Source organism: Ambystoma mexicanum, chromosome 14 (assembly GCF_040938575.1).
Source record: "Ambystoma mexicanum isolate Mex_15411 chromosome 14, UKY_AmexF1_1, whole genome shotgun sequence".
NCBI lineage: Eukaryota > Metazoa > Chordata > Amphibia > Caudata > Ambystomatidae > Ambystoma > Ambystoma mexicanum.
The window spans coordinates 220,243,173-220,262,106 of record NC_090940.1 but is presented as its reverse complement, the minus strand read 5'-3'; the positions used below and the strand labels follow the sequence as shown (position 1 = coordinate 220,262,106).

The 18,934-nt window shown below is 48.1% G+C and overlaps 1 protein-coding gene across 1 annotated transcript in view; it reads left to right on the top strand.

Moving 5' to 3' along the window:
- Positions 1-18,934, top strand: part of MAP4K5 (mitogen-activated protein kinase kinase kinase kinase 5) — a 1,870,683-nt gene that overhangs the window by 1,593,689 nt on the left and 258,060 nt on the right. Inside the window, exon 29 of the mRNA XM_069638985.1 lies at positions 17,238-17,306. Within this exon, the coding sequence (XP_069495086.1) occupies positions 17,238-17,306 (69 nt within the window). The remainder of the gene's footprint in view (positions 1-17,237; positions 17,307-18,934) is intronic.

Below are 18,934 nucleotides of genomic sequence, written 5' to 3'. Positions count from 1 at the left end.
AAGAGGAAACTATAAGAACCGGGCTGTGTTGAGTGAGAATCGCAAAGTGGTAAGTTTGAACCAAGTTCAATAAACTGTGAAAGAACTAAAGAACTGTAAAAAAAATGTTAAAGGGGAGACCAGCTGCAGAGGGAAAGCAGCACCACGTGGGTGCTAACGCCAAAGACTCGATTTGAGCGAAACTTCAGATACCAGACAGCCATGGGAGAGCCACCGAAATAGGTCAAAGTGGTCATACTGAGGGTCAAGCAAAATCCCTGTACAATCGAAAGACTTTGATCTACAAACTGTGTGAAAGAAAGGGAAGCGATTCCCGCAGTGAGAGGAAACAAGTGAAGCAAATCCCAAGAGGGGCAAAGTCTAAAGTCCCAAGAAACAGTGTGTTGACCAGAGTGAACAGGGACGTCCGCTGGAACTGTTTAAAAAGACATTAAGATTTGTAAAGAAGGAAAGCCATAGTGAACCCGACCGATGGAGGCTAAGATTAGAGAGGGGTCAGCACCCGGAAGAGGGGGAACCGAGGGTGAAGAATCCTCACCCTAAGTGAAACCAAGAAACAAACTTTCATTTGTTGAAGGCACATTTGTTTTATTATTTTGAAGACATGGGGTCCTCGGAGGCAAGAGACTTTCAAGTGAAACAAGACTTGGCCATCGACGGCCCTGATAGCTGAAAACTGAACTGTCATCTTGTGCTGGGAAAGCTCGAGAGTGTGCTGTGCTCCACGATCCCACCTTACCCCGTGCTCAAAACGTGGGGAAGGGAGACCCAGGCTACTGCATCCTGATGTATTATTTGAGAACACTTCTTTCTTTTCTTGAGAATTCTCCCACACCGCTTTTTGTATTAGTTATAAGGTTTGGCAATAGGTTTCTTAGTATAGGACTGCCTTATTTTTCATTTGATGGTTGACCCTTGCTCCCATCTTAAATTTAGGTTTAGATTAGGCAGTTTTCCAACCTGCCTATAGCATTAATTGTTCAATAAACACCCTTGAACTGTAATCACTTGTGTCTGTCTTAATTTGTTGCCACCATGAGTTCGTTACAACATATCAACCAGATCCTCAATTAAATTTGAGGTCATCGACACTCTGCACCGCCCTCAGACATTCTTCAGGGTTGCTAGGCCTCCTGGCTTCCTACATTTGTCTGGTGCCAAAGTCCCGGTTGAGAATGAAGTCCCTTCAGTAGCTTCTTGGGTCTCAATGGTCACAGTTCGCAGGCAGCATTTATGGATATCTTGCAGGTCCCGAATCGGGCATCACAGGATGACTGTGGCATGCCCACAGGGAAAAATTGATGGCTGGAGAACCTTTTTGGTCACCGTAGATGGATGAGATTGTGGTAACGGATGCCTCCCTGAAATGCTGGGAAGCTCACCTGGACGATATGACGATGAGCAGGTTGTGATTCACAGCAGAAGAAAAGCTGCATATACATTTGTTGGAGTTGCCGGCTCCTCTGGTTTTGCTTGTTAAATACCAGCGTCTCCCTTTAAGCAGCCCGCCTACCCAATAGGGATAATGCCCCAGAACAGGCTTTTGGTCTACTATGAGTTAGAAGAGCCTTACAGAGATCTTCGACCTTTGTGGGACCCCTCAGATGGATTTGTTTGCATCAAGTTCTAACAGCAAATGCAAGCTGTTTTACTCCAGGGAAATCCTGCAAGAGGGGCACTGGAGGATGCATTTGTGGGTTGGCTGGAACTTTCAACTCCTGTATTCATTCCCAGTGGTTCCCTGCATTCCTCATGTTCTCAGGAGGTTAAGTAGTTCAGGACCATCATGATTCGGATTGTGCCAGGAGGACATGGTACCTGAACCATTTGAACATGGGGATCTGTCCTCCTTGTTATCTTCCCCCAAGATTGACTTGCTCTCTCAAACCATAGATTTGTTCCTTAACCTGAGCCTTGGCATGCTCAGCCACCATGCATGGCTACTGAAAGGCGCAGGTACTGTTATAGAGACCTTCTTGAAGGCGTCATGGAGGTTGTACTTTCTGCAAGGAAACCTGCAACAAACGTAGTATACAGCTTTCCCTGGAAGAGGTTTTGCAGCTGGTGCATAGTGTTAGGAACCGAAGGGCATCCTCACTTCTTTTCCCCTGGCATCCTCTGCTCTGGTGGCTGGGGAAAAGCCATCGCTTTTGGATCCCGACCCTGGGTGTGGATATGCGAGGGAGAATCACTTTGGTGGAGGGAACATGGGGAGGACAGAGGACGTCGTTGGGTGAGACATGATATTCCCCATTCCCTTTTCCCAATGAACCTTCTGTCCCAACCATTTTTATAGGTTACAGTCAGCCTTTCCCCTTTTCCTCCTTTTAAAGTGGCCCTCAGAAATGCCATTGTTATACTGAGATGAGGAAGAGATCAACTAGGAGGATACATCCTCCTTTTTCTGGGATAAACACCCATCAGCCTTCTCTTGTAAATACTGATAAATGTCAGCCCAGTACCAAAACGAGAAGGAAACGACCGCGAGTTATGCATACTTCCATTCATTCACACTACTTTGGTACTGAAACGAGGAAGAGGGCTTTGGAGGAGTTCAATTGTGATAGCTAGGCATGTCCATCTAATAGGTCTCCCCAGGTCAGGGAATTAAAGGACTTGCACATGCAAACATTTAACAAATCCCAGGTGCATAAGAAGGGTGACCACCCAGCAGTGAGGGAGAGACAGCCTGGAGAGAAGGAGGCGGCTTGTAGATGCACAGCGGGCTGGAGAGGAACCGGCTTGAGGGAAGCCATGCTAAGCAGGAGTGCGAGAGAGACTCTGGGGCCAGAACTGGCTGTGAACACCTGCTATCCTCCCCGCCCGGTGTACACAGCAGGAGCTGTGGACACCGAAGCCTCCCGAGCACCGCAGATTGCTGCGAGAGCGAGAAGTGCTCTTGTTAGCTTCCACTGTGGAAGAGCGGAGCTATGCGTTACAGAGGACGATGGGCACTGCACCCCTGTGGCTCCCGTGAAGAAAAGGTGGAGAGAATAGAAGCCGGGAAGTAAAAGAGAGAAGCCCAAATGTGCGGCTGCATACCGGTGAGCGCAAAGAAGGCAACACTCGTACCGGGGCGCTCCGGGGTCTGCAAATAAGCATGTGAGAATGCTAAACGAAACTGAAAACTATTACAAGGGCAATGGGAGGCCAAAGCAAGTGATACTTTTGGTTTTGAATACCGAACAAGCTGAAAGGTATTGAAAGTACTTTTGAAAGTTGCAAAAGCATCACTAAATACCAAGCTTAAGGAGATGATGAACATATTTGAATACAGAAAAAGAAGAAAATGGTGAACATTTATGAATTAAGTGAAAGCAAGGTGGTGAAAATGGTTAAGCACCAGGGAGTGAGTTGTGCGAGACACAAGTTGTGGCAAAGCCAAGAAGAGTGTGAAATAAGTATTGACCAAAGATACACAAGTCAAAGGAACTGCAGGTTAACAATGAAAACCCGTGTTGGCAAAAGCCTGAAGAATACAGAAGCATTAAAAAGTCCATTGGGTTACCGATTGCGTGACCTGTAATGGGTGGACCGTGTGGTCCGACAACTGCATCTAGAACGAGTGACCCCTACTTGGAAAGAGCCAAGGAAAGCAAATGTGAAGAAGCTTATATGTTGCAACAGTTTCTAAAGTGAATGCTAAAGGCAGAAACAGATCAACCTATGGGCACCATTGAAGAGTGTGATTGACCTAGGATTTAAACTGGGACTATTTTGCAAGCTAGAAGATGTGAACTGATTTTGGTTTTGGACATTTGGAAGAGCTGAACTCTTGGGGAAGGGAACCCCAAAACCTTTTGGAACTGTTAACTGGTATTTGTTCCTTTCCTTTTTTTGAAGGCTGGACATTTGAACTCTTGGTAAGGGGATCCAAAGAACTTAAATAGGGAGAAGCCTGGATGACCCAGAAGGTTTGAAATTAGTACTGTTTTTTTGGAATTGGAACAAGAAGAACCAAATTGGTATTGTCCGTTTTGCAAGTTGAAAGATTTGTCCTCTTGGGGAAAGGAACCCAAGGCCTTTTGGAACTGTTATGAACTTGGGCAAGGGGAAGCCGAGTATAAACCAAGAGCTGGACGAAACTCAGAACTTTTATTGTTTAACACGATTTCTTTTGCTGCCGACATCCCTACATATTGGACCTAATTCACAGAAGTGTTTAATAATGGCAAACACCCATTGGAATACGATCTGTGAATCAGGGCCATTGTGTATACTGAGTTGAGAGGGCAAGTATAGGTTTTGAAAACAGACTTTTGATTTGAATTTACTGACATAGACTATCCTTAGTTTCTTTAGGTAGGGAAATCCCACCATAGCATTGGGCAAGTTAGGCCTTACTTCATCCGGACATTTAAGTAAAATAAAGCTTTTACTTATAAAGTTGAATCTGTTGTTTGTGTCTTCATGATGCCTTCACAAAAGCTAGACCAATTTTTGTGTAACGCCGGACCTATTCTACCTTTCTTGCTGAACCGTTCACATTTGGGCCTTCAAGTGTCAACCGTTAAAGGCTACCTTGCAGCATTGTCTGTATTTAGACACACGCCAGAGCAAGAATCATACTTTACTATGCCTACAATGATCCATTTCGGGCACAGATGGCCTCAAGAACACACCAACTCGATAAGACAGTTCAAATGTTTTTAGGGCTGTCCCACTCTATCTAATCTAGAGATGGGCGTTCCCTCCCTGATGCAGGCGTCACTCAACCCAGGATAATTCCTAGAGATTGGTAATGTTAAATCCTTTTTGATTGGTGTTGATGACCGGAATGCAAATGCCTGCTTGTCTGTCTAGTCTCCCATAGGTAGCAATCCAGGTGAACCATGTTCTACCATCCCTGCAATGGCTTAAGTTGTAGCAGAAGGACACTTTAACCCATCTTGCTCATTTCAATGCATGCTCAACTACTCCTCTCTCTGTAGCTTACTGTCGCTTTCCCTTTCTCCCCCTACACTTCCCTCGCTCCCTTCCTTTGCCACCCGGTGTCTTCCCTCTCTCATTCACTATTACTTCCTCTTTTGTCCCGCTGTTGGACTTTGTCTTGCTACTCGCCTACACTCTACTATCTTAATCCTTACTATTCTCTTTTTTCTCTTTATAATGAATTCCTTCATCTCACAGATTACTCATCTATAATTTCTAACTTTCTGCCACCCTGCGTGCTGGGCTGGTCCTTGTTTTCTCTGTCTGACGCCGCTACGCGCTATGTGCCACATATGAGGTCTGGACCAATATATATTATGGCACTTCGTCCTGGGAACTTGGTTCCTTTTTTCCGTGCACTCTACTTACTCCAAGAACACGGCTTCATAGATGTTTACCATTTCACCCCATGGCAAATCTGACAAAGACCTTGGGGTTTCAGCCTTGCGCTGACTGCTGATTCCAGATTTCTGTCTCTGACCCCCTCAGGATTTGTCTATACTGTTTGGGGCAGGAACATGACACACAGGACTGCAGATCTGCCGGATGATGCACCCTAAGAGGCTTCGGGAGTGGGCCGCAAAACTATTTACCTTTTTCCACAAGGAAAATGGTTCTAGGTGGACTCATTTGCGGTCACCTGGCGTGGAGTGTCTTACCAAAGAACGTTCACCGGTCCCTAAAAACAAGAGGAAGAACATTATTGCAAGTGGCCACACTCACCCGGCTTTTCCTCCAGGCATCATTCTTCTTCTTCCTCCTCGAAGAAGAGAAGTCACTGATCCAGGGACTTCTTGGATAAGAGGTATCAAAGGTACCTTTCCCAACCTGATCCTCCATGCCTGAAGGAATGGAAGGAAGTCTGGCTTAAGATGCTGAACATCTTTGCGAAGGCCCTGGTGTTAACAGCTTCGTCCTCAGCTCCAGTGGCATCGTTGGGATCCACTATGCTCAGATGAGCCAGCAGAGACTCTAATAAGGTCTGCGAAGGTAGGCCTGCGGACTCGGTCAAGGACCCTAAGGGTGAAGACCCAGCATTACGCCACACCACTGCGTCTTCCGACTGCGGTCCTCTGGCATCGGCTCCATCCTCGACGGCTCCTTGTGAACATGCCCCTGTCCCTGGAGGTTCATTCATATCAATGATAGAGGACATCTTTGATGAGGAGGGTGATCCCATCTGCTTTGGCCTCAACCCTCTGTGTCCCTGAGAGGTCAGCAATGTCCCAGAGAAGTTCTGTGTGGCAGATGGGGAGCTGATGGACCGTCCACTGATCTACAAGAGGCATGTGAACTGCACACATTTCCAGAGCGTCCAGGCATCATTCTTCTTCTTCCTCCTCGAAGAAGAGAAGTCACTGATCCAGGGACTTCTTGGATAAGAGGTATCAAAGGTACCTTTCCCAACCTGATCCTCCATGCCTGAAGGAATGGAAGGAAGTCTGGCTTAAGATGCTGAACATCTTTGCGAAGGCCCTGGTGTTAACAGCTTCGTCCTCCGCTCCAGTGGCATCGTTGGGATCCACTATGCTCAGATGAGCCAGCAGAGACTCTAATAAGGTCTGCGAAGGTAGGCCTACGGACTCGGTCAAGGACCCTAAGGGTGAAGACCCAGCATTACGCCACACCACTGCGTCTTCCGACTGCGGTCCTCTGGCATCGGCTCCATCCTCGACAGCTCCTTGTGAACATGCCCCTGTCCCTAGAGGTTCATTCATATCAATGATAGAGGACATCTTTGATGAGGAGGGTGATCCCACCTGCTTTGGCCTCAACCCTCTGTGTCCCTGAGAGGTCAGCAATGTCCCAGAGAAGTTCTGTGTGGCAGATGGGGAGCTGATGGACCGTCCACTGATCTACAAGAGGCATGTGAACTGCACACATTTCCAGAGCTGGACATGCTTCCTGCACCAACTCCAGGCTGGCCTGAGGATTCATTTGAATGCCCATTTGCTAAGGTGGTCGAGACGTGTTTGACAAACATTGTTTATGAAGGTTGGAAAAGAGGCAGTAGAGACCCCTGTCCTGGAATTGTGGACAAAGTCTTCTTTATTCCCAACTGTGGGCAGAGACTTAGCAAAAGAAAACAGGTTGCCACCTTCGGACCCAGGTTTTCTTTCCTCATATGCGTCCACTGATAGCCTCGTGGTCCAGGCTGTCACGGCATGCCTGAAGGCAACATCCTTCCTCTCCTTACCTCCAGACACAGAGACTAAGAGGCTAGAAACTTGGGGGAGACAGGTATTTGGCTCAGTCAGTTTAGGTCCAAGGGCCATTAATGCCTGTCTGCCATGGGCAACTTTTCTTTTGGTACTGGTCTGCGGTTTCAGGCTCTGCTGAACACCTCCCTGCGGGAGAAATTAGAGAGGGTTTTGAGGGCGTGGTCAATGATGGCAAGGAGACATCCTGCCAAATTGTACACTCTGGCCTATACACAGCAGACTGTGTCGCACAATCTATGGCTGCAGGGGCAGTGTTTCTCTGTTTAGTGTGGAATGGTACCACACCATGTCCAATGCCCTGGCCTTACAAGACGTTCACCAGGGATATTGCCTCCCCTTTGATCAATGCTCTAATGACCATCCACCCTCTAGCCACTACCTGCCACAAATCCTCTCCTGTTGGAGGAGGTTTGTCATCTTTTGACAAAGGGTGCCATGAAAATGGTACACCCCTTGAAACGAGGCAAAGGCTGGTACTCAAGCTTTTTTCTGGTACCGAAGAAGGATGGAGACTCACATCCTATTCTGAATTTGAGGCCTTTTGAACCTGCACTTGCAGAAAGACAAGTTCGAGATGCTTACACTGCCCGAAATCCTCCAAACCCCAGACCTTCAGGACTGGCTGGTGTCTTTGGATCTCCGGGATTCTTACTTCCATGTGGCAATTCATCTGAAACACAGGAAGTACCCGAGATTCGTAGTGGGCAATTGCCACTACGAATTCCTGCTGGTTGGTCTTTTTTTGGCACCCAGGGTCTTCAGCAAGCTGCTGGCAGTGGTAGCAACTTGCCAAAGGAGAGAAGGTGTTAATGTCTTTCTGTAACTGGGCGACTGGCTCATTCGAGCTAGTTCCCAGACTAGGCATTGGCACATCTATTCCGTACATGCAGCCTATTGCACAGTTCTGCTTCAGACAGCCTCCGCTTTCTCCATCTCAGTCCCTCTGATTCATCAGTGCAGTCCTGGATACTCAGTTGGCAGGGCCTTCCCGTACGACGACTGAGTAGTAACCATCTCCAAGAGGGTTCATGTCCTTCGATCTCGGGAGAGAGTTACGGCTTCAGGCTTCCTGTGTTTGCTAGGCCTCAAAGCCTTGTGCATTCTTGTAGTGCCAAATGCTGGTTTACGCATGAGGTCGCTCCAGAAGCTTCTAAATTGTCAGTGGTCTCTTTTTCAGTGGTGCACTTCAGACCAACTGCATGAGTGATTCCTGAGACCTAACATGGTGGTCCATGCAAAACAATCTGCCAAAAGGGGCGTTGCCTTAGAAACCCTGGTTGCAATCTCCTGTAATCACAGATGCATCCTTGAAAGGTTGGGTTGCTCAGGTGCCAGACCTGACCGTCAATGGTTTGTGGTCCCCACCGGCATCCTGAGAACACATCAATTCAATGGATTGCTTTTCTCCCACAGATTCCTCGTCATGATAGCTATCCATCATCCAGCTCTGCTATTCGGAAACTTTTCAAAACGGAGCGTAGTGGACCTCAACCCGGCCGACTATCGTCGATCTGTCTTGTCTGGGTATCGATCGTCAGCTCCGGGGGGGACGTCAGGCGTCGTGTGTATATATAGCACAGGCGTCGTGTATATATATAGCATGCCACTAAGGCCCCATGCTTCAGTTCCTTTTTTCTGCGCACTTGCACGCTGCATCGGGAACCCGACTCGAGTTTACTTAATGTTCTTTTTGGTACTACAGTATGTTTTTTCTTCAAAACCTTGATGCGATGTCGTCTCACAGGGTTTCGGGCTTAAAGCGATGCTGCGAGTCCAAAATGTCCATGATCGACCCCCATGACGTCTGCCTATGGTGTCTAGGTGTTAGTCACGACACGGAGGCCTGCGTGCCGTGCGCAAAGATGCAGCTGAAATCCACACATGAGAGGGCCGGGAAACTGGCCTTGGGCTGACCTGTCGCCAAGTCTCCAGCGTAGTCGCTTGTCCGGTCCTCGGAGGCTGAGACTGAGGAGCCCACTCTCAACAAGGGGAAGGAACGACATTGTAAGAAGACCAAGAAACTGTTCCATTCCAGGAGCCATTGCTCGTCTTCCTCGCGGAAGAAGAAGCGGTACCACCGCCATTGACGCAAGTCTAGCTTGTTGTCGGAACGAGGTAAGCCCTCGACATGGCTGACCACTCGGGTAGAGTGGGATAGTTTTAAAATGTCAATGTTAGAAATGTTTAAGCCGCAAGCTGCTGTAGGTGCGGCCCCATACCAGCAAGCTCTGTCAGCGAAAGCGGTTCTCGGTGCTCCCAACCCCAAGCCAACCATTCCGTCGGCATGAAAAACGTCTTTGGGTGTTGCACCTGGCAGACATAAGTCGCTGGTGGGCCATAAAGCCGAGGCCCATGACTCCTATCGGTTATCCAAGTGTCCATAAGCGCCCTAAGAACCTTCGGCATCGAAAGCTTCAGCTTCAAAACCTGTTCTCAAGCCCTCTGTGCCCACAGTCGTCAACGGTTCTTTTGTGCCACTGTCGAGATCGGGTTTCTTCGATTCCATATTTAGCGTTGATGACCCCGAGGACTCAGTTTGTTTGTTTGTTGGTTGGTTTTATTTGCTTATATAGCGCACCAAACCCATGGGTATCTGGGCACTTTCCTTAGGCACATAGTTAGAATAATATACAGCGACAATAATATACAAAAACGGTAGATAATAAAATACGAATATACAGGTAAATACACAACAAAAATGTACAGAAATATACAGAGGTGCAGAGAATGTACAACAGTTGCAGGTTCAAGACATAGTTAAGAAACCAAGTGGCAACGGGTCAAGGTGACCTGTAGGCGCACTGTAACTAAGCTATGCGCAAGGTCAGTGAGAATGCTGGGTCGTGGCCACAATGATACGGAATGGTTTACACGGGGGCCGGCTTCAGCGATTTCTTAGACAAACAGGCCGATCTATTGGCCCTAGCTCAGGGCTTACATGACGTCAGTGGTCTGGATACTTCCCCAGACCTGGAATTACAGCAAATTCCCACGCCTGTGCTAGGCACAGGGATCTGGTTCACAGGGCAGTTGACACCCTGGGGTTGAAGGTGTCCACTACCCCTCTTCAGGGGTACGAGTTTACTGACATTTTGGACAAGAGACCTACAGTCGAGCACAATATGCCTTTCAACCTAGCCATTGCAAACGCCTTAGCCTCCTTATGGCAGCACCCTTCTTCCATTCCCCCTTTGAATACCAATTTTCCAGGGAAATATAGGCTGGCAAGAGGAGATCCTTCTTTCCTCGCCACGCACACTTCACTAGAAGGGTTGGTTATACAGGCACCCACTATTTTCACCAGGCCCGCGGCATCCACCTCTAATCTGCCTACTGACCGAGAAGGGAAAGAAATCTGATGCATTGGCCGGAAAGGTGTTCACCTCTGGTAGCATGGCGCTCAGAGCCACTAACGTGGCATGTGGTTTCACCAAATACACATTTGGTTTATGGAAGGCAGTGGAACATGCTGCTGAAAACATCCCGGAGGGTGCCATGCAGGACAGATTTTTACAGCTGGTGGAGGATGGGGAAGGAGTAGCCAAGCAGTCATTCCAAACGGGCCTGGACGTAGCAGACTGCATTGGCAGAGCAATGGGTTCAGCAGTCGTAATGAGATGCCAAGTCTATCTAAAAACTTTTGGCTTTGCTCCAAATTTACAAAACAGGTTGCTGGACATGGCCTTTGAAGGTGACATGCTTTTCGGACAGAAAGCAGACAAATCCTTAGAGAAATTGAGGGAGTCGAAATTGGCTGCTAAATCATTAGGCCTAGTGGTGTAGCCGGTCAAACCTACCTTCATCTTCGCCTCCAGGGGCAGAGGCTATAGACATTGTGCCCTGTGGCTGGAAGGTGCAGCTTCTGTAAGCCAGTCAAGGGCAAAGGCACTTCTTGGGTCCCGGAAAGGGAAGAGGGGCCTCTAGAGGCCAACAAGCAGCAGCAGTGTCACCCGCGCCCTATAAGCCGCCTTGATTTCCCCTCCCACGTTGCACCGGTTGGTGGGCAGTTGGCAGGGCATTGGCCCCAGTGGCAGGAAATAACTTCCGACGCCTGGGCCCTGCAGTTGATTTGGTGGGGTTATTGTCTGCATTTTCTGAAGAGGTCTCCAGACAGACTTCCATCTCCCATAATCCAACTGGGACAGGAGCTCCAGCAAGAACTGAGAGCCCTGTTGTCGAAAGGTGCTGTGGAAGAGGTACCTCCCAATCAGAGAGGGTCGGGTTGGTATTCCCAGTATTTCCTGGTGCCCAAGAAGGGAGGAGGTTTGCACCCCATCCTGGACCTCGGGCCATTGAACAAGTTCTTGAGGAAGGACAAATTCAGGATGGTGACATTGAGAGAGATTCTTCACACTCTCAAACTACAGGACTGCATAGTGTCGATAGACCTACAGGACGCTCATTTCCATGTTCTGATACACCAAAAGGACAGGAAGTTCTTAAGGTTCCTCATAGGAGACGAGCATTATCAGTTCAAAGTGCTTCCTTTTCGGTTGACCTCAGCACCGAGGATCTTCACCAAGCTCATGGTGGTATTGACGGCTAATTTCAGGGGATCCGGGGTCCATGTATTTCCGTAGCTGGACGACTGGCTGATCTGAGGGAAGTCTGCGGGGTAGGTCTTGTTTCATCTAGAGGACACCTGCCTGCTACTGCACAAGCTGGACTTCTCCCTCAACCTGAAGTCCCATTTGACACCAGTTCAGTGGCTCCAGTTCATTGGAGCAGTCCTAGACACCCAGGTAGGGAAGATTTTTCCTCCTGGGGAGAGTGTCAGCAATGTAGCCAGGATGGTGCATTTGTTTCAGAACCACGCCACTCTTCCAGTGGCTTCCTTCCTCCGCCTATTGAGTCTCATGACCTCCTGTATTTTTCTAGTGCCAGAGGCCAGGTTGCATATGCGATCCCTCCAATGGCTCCTGAGGGACCAGTGGTCTCAGTACCTGGGAGTATGCGCGGATCGCATTTTGGTGTCCAGCTAGGTAGTCTGAGAACTCTGCTGGTGGAACACATGTAGCAGTCTATTGGTGGGGGAACCCTTCTGGCCTCCTTGGCCCAAGGTCCGAGTAATCACGGATGCGTCCCTGAAGGGTTGGACCGCCCACTGCGAGGAATTGCAGGTGAGCGGTCTCTGGTCTTCATCAGAAGCCAAGTGACACATCAACAGGCTGGTGTTGCAGCCCATCAGGATAGCCCTGAGGGCCTTTGCCCTGTCTCTCAGAGGGAAACATGTCCTCCTCCTGACAGGCAACACAGTGGCCATGCACTACCTCAACAAGCAGGGTGGCGTGCACTCCCGCCCACTCTGCACAGAGGCAATTCAGCTGTGGTTCTGGTTGCGAGAGAACCAAATCTCGGTCTCAGCTGCACATCTGGTGGGGACAGAGAACAGCTTGGCGGATGCTCTGAACAGGCCTAGCACTGTCTCACACGAGTGGGAAGTGTGCCATGAAGTCCTGGAGGAGGTCTTCATTCTCTGGGGTACCCCAGCAGTGGATCTGTTCGCGGCGGAGTCCAACAGGAAGTGCAAACAGTTTTGCTCGAGGGAATTCCCAGCAAACGATGCACTGGGGGACGCGTTTCTGGTGGATTGGACTTTCCCTCTCCTCTACGCCTCCCCCCCTCCCGATTCTCGTCATCCCTAAGGTTCTCAGGAGGTTGAAGAGATTTCGAGCAACCATGATCCTGATCGCCCCGGATTGGGCAAGGAGAACATGGTACTCCAATCTCCTGGTCTCCTGGATCTGACCATCTATCAGGCTCACTGGTTGCCTCGGCGTCCGGGTCTCCTAACTGTCGGAGGGTCCAGTGTTCCACCCAACCCCGTATTCCCTCAACCTGCATGCATGGCTCTTGAGAGAATGAGGTATTATGACTGGGACCTCTCAGAGGAGGTATTTGAGGTATTTCTGGCTGCACACAAACCTTCTACTAGATCTATGTATGCATGCAGGTGGAGATGATTTGAGGCGTGGCACAGGGAACGCGAGGCGCCCTATCTCTTGCCCCACCGCCACAGTGATGGAGTACCTTCTGCCACAGTCAGAGTATTTGGCGGCCCTGTCTGTGTTCAAGAGGTCCCCAGACCAAAGTTCCTTTTTCACCATTCCGGTCATGGCCCAGTTTCTGAAGGGCCTTTTCAACAAGTTTCCACCAACCCTTTTTGTTGTCCCAGATTGGGATCTTAATCTAGTTTTGACACACTTGATGGCATCTCCGATTGAGCCTATGCATTCATGTTCTTTGCAGCTGTTGTCCCTTAAGACAGCCTTTTTGGTTGTGATCACATCTGCCAGGAGGGTTTGCGAACTGCAGGGCTTTTGCTGCAAACCACCTTTTCTGAAGTTCTTTCATGAGAAAGTCTCTCTTAAAGTCAGACCCTGGATTCCTTCATAAGGTGGTTTCAAAATTTCATCTGTCTCAGTCTATTGACTTACCTGTCTTTTACCCTCCTCCACATCCCTCTAAGGAAGAGAGCTGTTCCACCACCTTGATCCTAAGAGAGCGTTAAGCTTCTACGTTGCTCGCACGTCTTAGTTTAGGAAATCAGACCAGTTGTTTGTGGCCCATTCCTTGTCTAGAAAAGGCTTTACCATCACTAAACAAACCCTGTCACAGTGGATTATTTTGTGCATATCCGAGTGTTACCAATCGGCAGGCAAGGAGCTTCCAGCAGGCATCGGAACCCTCTCGACCAGTACGGTCTCAGCCTCTACAGCAAGGGGTCCCTGTTAGGGATATATGCTGGCCGGCCACCTGGTCATCCTTACATACCTTCACCAAGGACTATGCCTTGGATGTTGCACGGGAACTGATGCTAGGTTTGGTAGGGCGGTTCTACAGAATCTACTGGTTTAAATCTTTCTGCCCTCCTCTGTTACCCTAACTTCTTGGGGGGTCTGTAATAATGAGGAATCTGCGGGAGAAAAGCAATCCATTGAAGGAGAAATTACCCTACCGTAATGTTCTTTCTATGGATTCTTCTCCAGCAGATTCCTCATCGACCCTCCCATCCATCCCCGCTCAGAAAGTTCTGTGGGTTGTCACGTTTGTCCAAACGCCAAGGCATCTGGTGATGTCTCTGGGATGACAGCTTCTGTCTCATTCTAAAAAAAAAACAAATCCAAACATTGTTGTGGGGGTTCACCCTGTTGGGATGTATCCGTATTAATGTTTTAAAAGCTGGTTAGCCTCCTCCTCTGGTTTTCCTTTTGCAGCATTCAATCACGGGGGGGAAATATTTGAGGAACTGAAGCATGGGGTGTAGTGACGTGCTATATTTACGACGCCTGACGTCACGTCCGAAGCCGACAACCGAGAGCCAGACAAGATGGATCGATAATCGACGGCTGGATCAAGGTCCACTGCGCCCCCTGTCAAATGTTTTCCGAACAGCATAGCTAGATGATGGATATCTATCATGATGAGGAATATGCGGGAGAATAATCCATAGAAAGAACATTATGTTAAGGTAATTTGTCCTTTTCTGGACTTGAGAGCCATCAGGCTGGCCCTGGTGGCTTTTTTTCCTTCGATAAAAGGCAGAAATGTGTTGAACCTGATGGATAACAGGGTGGCCATGCACTACCTCAACAACGCCGGTAGTGTTTGGTCCTTGCCTTTGTGTAGTGACCTGGAGTGAGTTGAGTGAGTAACTATGGTATTTCCACTCTTTGTAGACATTTACTTTTTGTGAGATTAACCTGAACTTAAAAGCTTTTTATATAGGTTATCAGTGGATTTTTCTGGGGAGCATGGTGTATACTGCATGGGTGTATGTTGTATAAGTATGTAGTAGAGTGTTTGCTGGATGAGTGTATACGTGTATGAACTTATAGTTTATAAGACATACAGCTTACATTTAATACATTTCCCAATTTTTGCATTTTGTATGTGTCTTTTATACATTTCAAAATTAACGTTAACAACCTTTGGCAATTGGCTGCCCAATTTACCTCCAAAAAATAGAGGAATGAATGCAGGTGGAATTGCCACTTGCAGTAATTCCTCCAAACTCTAATGGAGTCCAATGGGACTCCAAAATGGGGAACTTGCGTCTAGTTCTGGGGTGGTAACGCAGTGGCAACAGTAGTTAGGTTTGGCAGTTTTTGCACTGGCAAATCCACCAACCTCCGAATGAGGCCGTATATGGCTACAAATTACTCTGCTTACCCCACTGTCTAGATGTGGGTCCACCATGACCAGTAGGCACACAAAATAAATTAACATGAGTTGGGGCGAACAAGGGAACCACAAAAACTAACAAGCAGGTAAAGCCGGTATGGGCCTGCACAATTCAGTACATTGTCCTAAAGAAACAATCCACCCTTTGTTTATGTGGAAGACCTTCGACCTGGTGGACAGCATCTAACAAATATAGGTAGGGGTAGGCAAGAAAGGGATCCAAACCGTTTTACCAGAAGGAAAACTATTCTAAAAATCCCTAAGCCCTACATCAGCACTCCACATTAATTCGGATCACCCAGGGAATAGTATTCACAATAAAACAAATGCATGATAACCATAGCCAAAGAGGGTAGGAAACATGTTCAAACTATAGCTAGCCTAAGGCTTCAAAGAATTACCCAAAAACTTTTTGGCAACACGTTTCAGTGACAAATATTTACAGTGTTACCAAAATTAGCTCCAATGTTAAAGTACATTCAAAATTAGAGAAACGCAGAGCATGACTTAAAAAATGCATTACAAATTACAGTTAAGGATTACATCTTTGCCCAAGCTCTCTAAACACCTAGTGGGGTACAGGAAACATATCTGCGGGCAGGTAAGTACCCCCAGCGGCAATTTAGGAGAGCTCCACTACAGGTTAAAAGTTCCATAGGAAGCAATGGGAGGAAAGTCAATGGGCCATTCGCTTTTATGGTGGTAAGTCAGTTCTATCCCTCCGGTGCAGATTCTGTTGCAAACTACCCAAAAGAAGAGCTCTGGGCTGATGGACTAACATGATGCTGAAGAGCAGGAATCCCCTCAACAGAAGTCTATGGAAAATGCAGTAGAGATGCCGCCTCATGGGTCCCTCTGGTCTGGGATTGAGATTCTTTTGAGGCGTAGTATCCTGAATAATCACCCATCGCAGGACCCAAAGGTAAATAGTGAAGTCAGGGGTTTTCATGGAAATGGCTCAAGCAACATGAAACAACCCAATAAGTATAGCGATTCTTTTCTGAGGCACGGTTTCCAGGACTTGGTACCCTGAGCCGATCACGACAAAGGAAAGGAACAAAAGGTCCTAAATACCACTGCAAAAAGTGACTGACCTTCCTCAATCACAAGAGAGGGCTGGGAACAAAGGGTCAGGTGACCATCCATTCTTGTTGGTCAGTGGGGCTGCCACGTAGAAAAACCACCACCACAGGAAATGTGAGGGAGAGCTCAGGTACTTTGACTGGCCAAAAGCAGGCTAAACCCATATGGAGGTTTCCATTGTATGCTCACAAAGAGTCCAGATGGTCAGAACAGCCATTTTAAGGCCACTTCTATGTTGCCCTAATCAAAGGGAGCCCTAAACTACAAAATGACAGAAAGCCGGATTTAACAAAAAGCATTGATGCCCAGTTGCTACCAAAAAGACACATTGGCCTACCACTGTGGTAGAAATGGTGTTCACCCTTGGGTAAGCCAACATTAAAGTTCAGCGACCACCAACCTACTCCCTAAACATATTTAGGGTGATAGAATCACCCTAGAGAAAAAAATGGATTCCTGGGACTGTTCACCTAGGGGGCAACCCCAATACCTAATAAATTAAGTAAGGTAAAAAGGATCAAACAGGTATGGGGACTTCTGGAAAAGTCCCTATGGCCACCAGAAAGAAGTCAATGAGCCAAAAAAAACAGAAAAATGCAAAACATTGAGGGACCCAAAACAGTGTCCTTAGAATGCCCAAAAATAGGAACTCTGTCTTAAAAGTGAGGAAAGAGTAATACATCTCTGAGAGGTAAGTACTTTGTTTTTATGGTAACTTCACAGTTCTGGTAACATTTACAAACAACTCTGCCTTGTGGGTTTATGTATATATATAATTTGAGACTAGCAAATAATGTGTGTTTTTTATTTCCCAAGGTGGCCATCAGCTAGAAGCTATCCATGTAACGCAGCTAGAAAGAGATACCGTTCTGGTCTGCCTAGACAGTAAGTTCTCCTTCTAAATCTTTTTTCAAGGTCTTATGCCTGAAATATGATTCAATGAGAGATTGTAGTGTTCTGTACTAAATCCTTTCCATTCATTGGTGGCTTATCTGTTTAAAATATCATTGCATTTTTCTGCCAGTGTTACTCTCCAATGCTGTCTGTATAGGATTTAAATATAATACACTGAGTTACCAGCACATATTTCTCCTTTTTCTGAAGCCTTTTTCTGAAGCCTTTGGTATGCTAGATTATAGGTCCACTATTCACATTTTGCTCAAACTCCTGAAGTGTTTTTATATACTCTGTAGTCTTATCTGTCAGCCTATAATGATGGTGTCACTGTAGCGACAGCATGACCACTGTGAAAGAAGCCAAGCAGTACCACCATCTATTCCACTAAACTGTGACAACAGAAGGGAAGCATCACTGCGCTTGTGGTACATGTGGAGTATGTTTTTTCTATGTTTTAAGAACCACTTCCAACTCTGTAGAAGTGCTGTTTCATTTCCCTAATGATTTGTTCTCGCTGCCATTCATTAAACAGAGGACTGGTGACAAAGGGCCCTATTAACGTGTCTTTCAAGAGACCAGCAAAGAGAGACCAAAACCAGAGGACATGGCATTCAAATATATGTTGAAACAATGAGTAGACACCCTGATGAAGGAAAAAAAACACAGGCTGATGCCCTTGAGGAATTTTTTTATTTTTTTAAGAAACCTGAGAAAACATGCTCAGGTTCCACATACCATCCTGTGAAAATGTCTTGGGAGAGCACCCGTAGACTTTGCTTGTTTGTGAACTTAAAAGAGTAGAAGAGGGGGAGCCACCAGGGGGCGCAGAGATGTGCTGAAGTCTCTCTGCCGATCTCCTCGCCTCGGCGTGCTATTTTTCAATTTTGAGCCCCCCCAGCCCTGTGGGAGCCGAGCCTGGACCCCCCCCGGGCGCTGTCTGGCACCGTAGAAAGACGGAAGGGCGAAAATCTGGTTCTCGGGAGGTCCGGGAACCTGGAGCTTGCAGCCTTCATGGTTGGCGGCGGATGAAGTCTGGTGTGTAGCCCCTCCGAGAGAACCGCGTGTTGAGGTCCTTGCTGGCGGTGGGGGAGGGGCAAAGGCTCTCTAGACGCCAGCGCTGTTGGAGCAGAGGCCCCTGTCCTACGGTATTCCACTTTTGAGGACTACCATGTTGGGACTGTGCTTGGAGAGACAGTGGGCCAAGTGTGGCGTGGATTCAGCGGTGGAGTGCTGTTGGCAGCCCGCGGCGGAGAGACTCTGCAAAGGCCGACCGAACCGTTGGTGAGCGGCTGGACGTGCAGCGGGAGAGGGAGGAGCAGCCGCTTTCGGAAGGAGGTGTGGGGTTTGTGCTTCCCCGCTCGCGGTTCGGATCCTGCTGCCTGTGAGAGAGGGACTTGGAGACGGTGGGGCGAGCGGCGGACGTGAGTCTGGAGGCGACCCTCGCTTCCCCGCTGTCCCGGAGGGTCGGCAATCCGCGGAGACGCTGTTGCGTTCCCTGGCAGCCCCGAGCCAGCCGTGTGCCCCTGCAGAGGCCGGGAGAAGTGGGTAAGGGCCTCCCTGGCTTTGTATGTGCAGCGAGTGTGCGGCTGGCCCTCCCTCCCCCCGGCTCTTCTCAA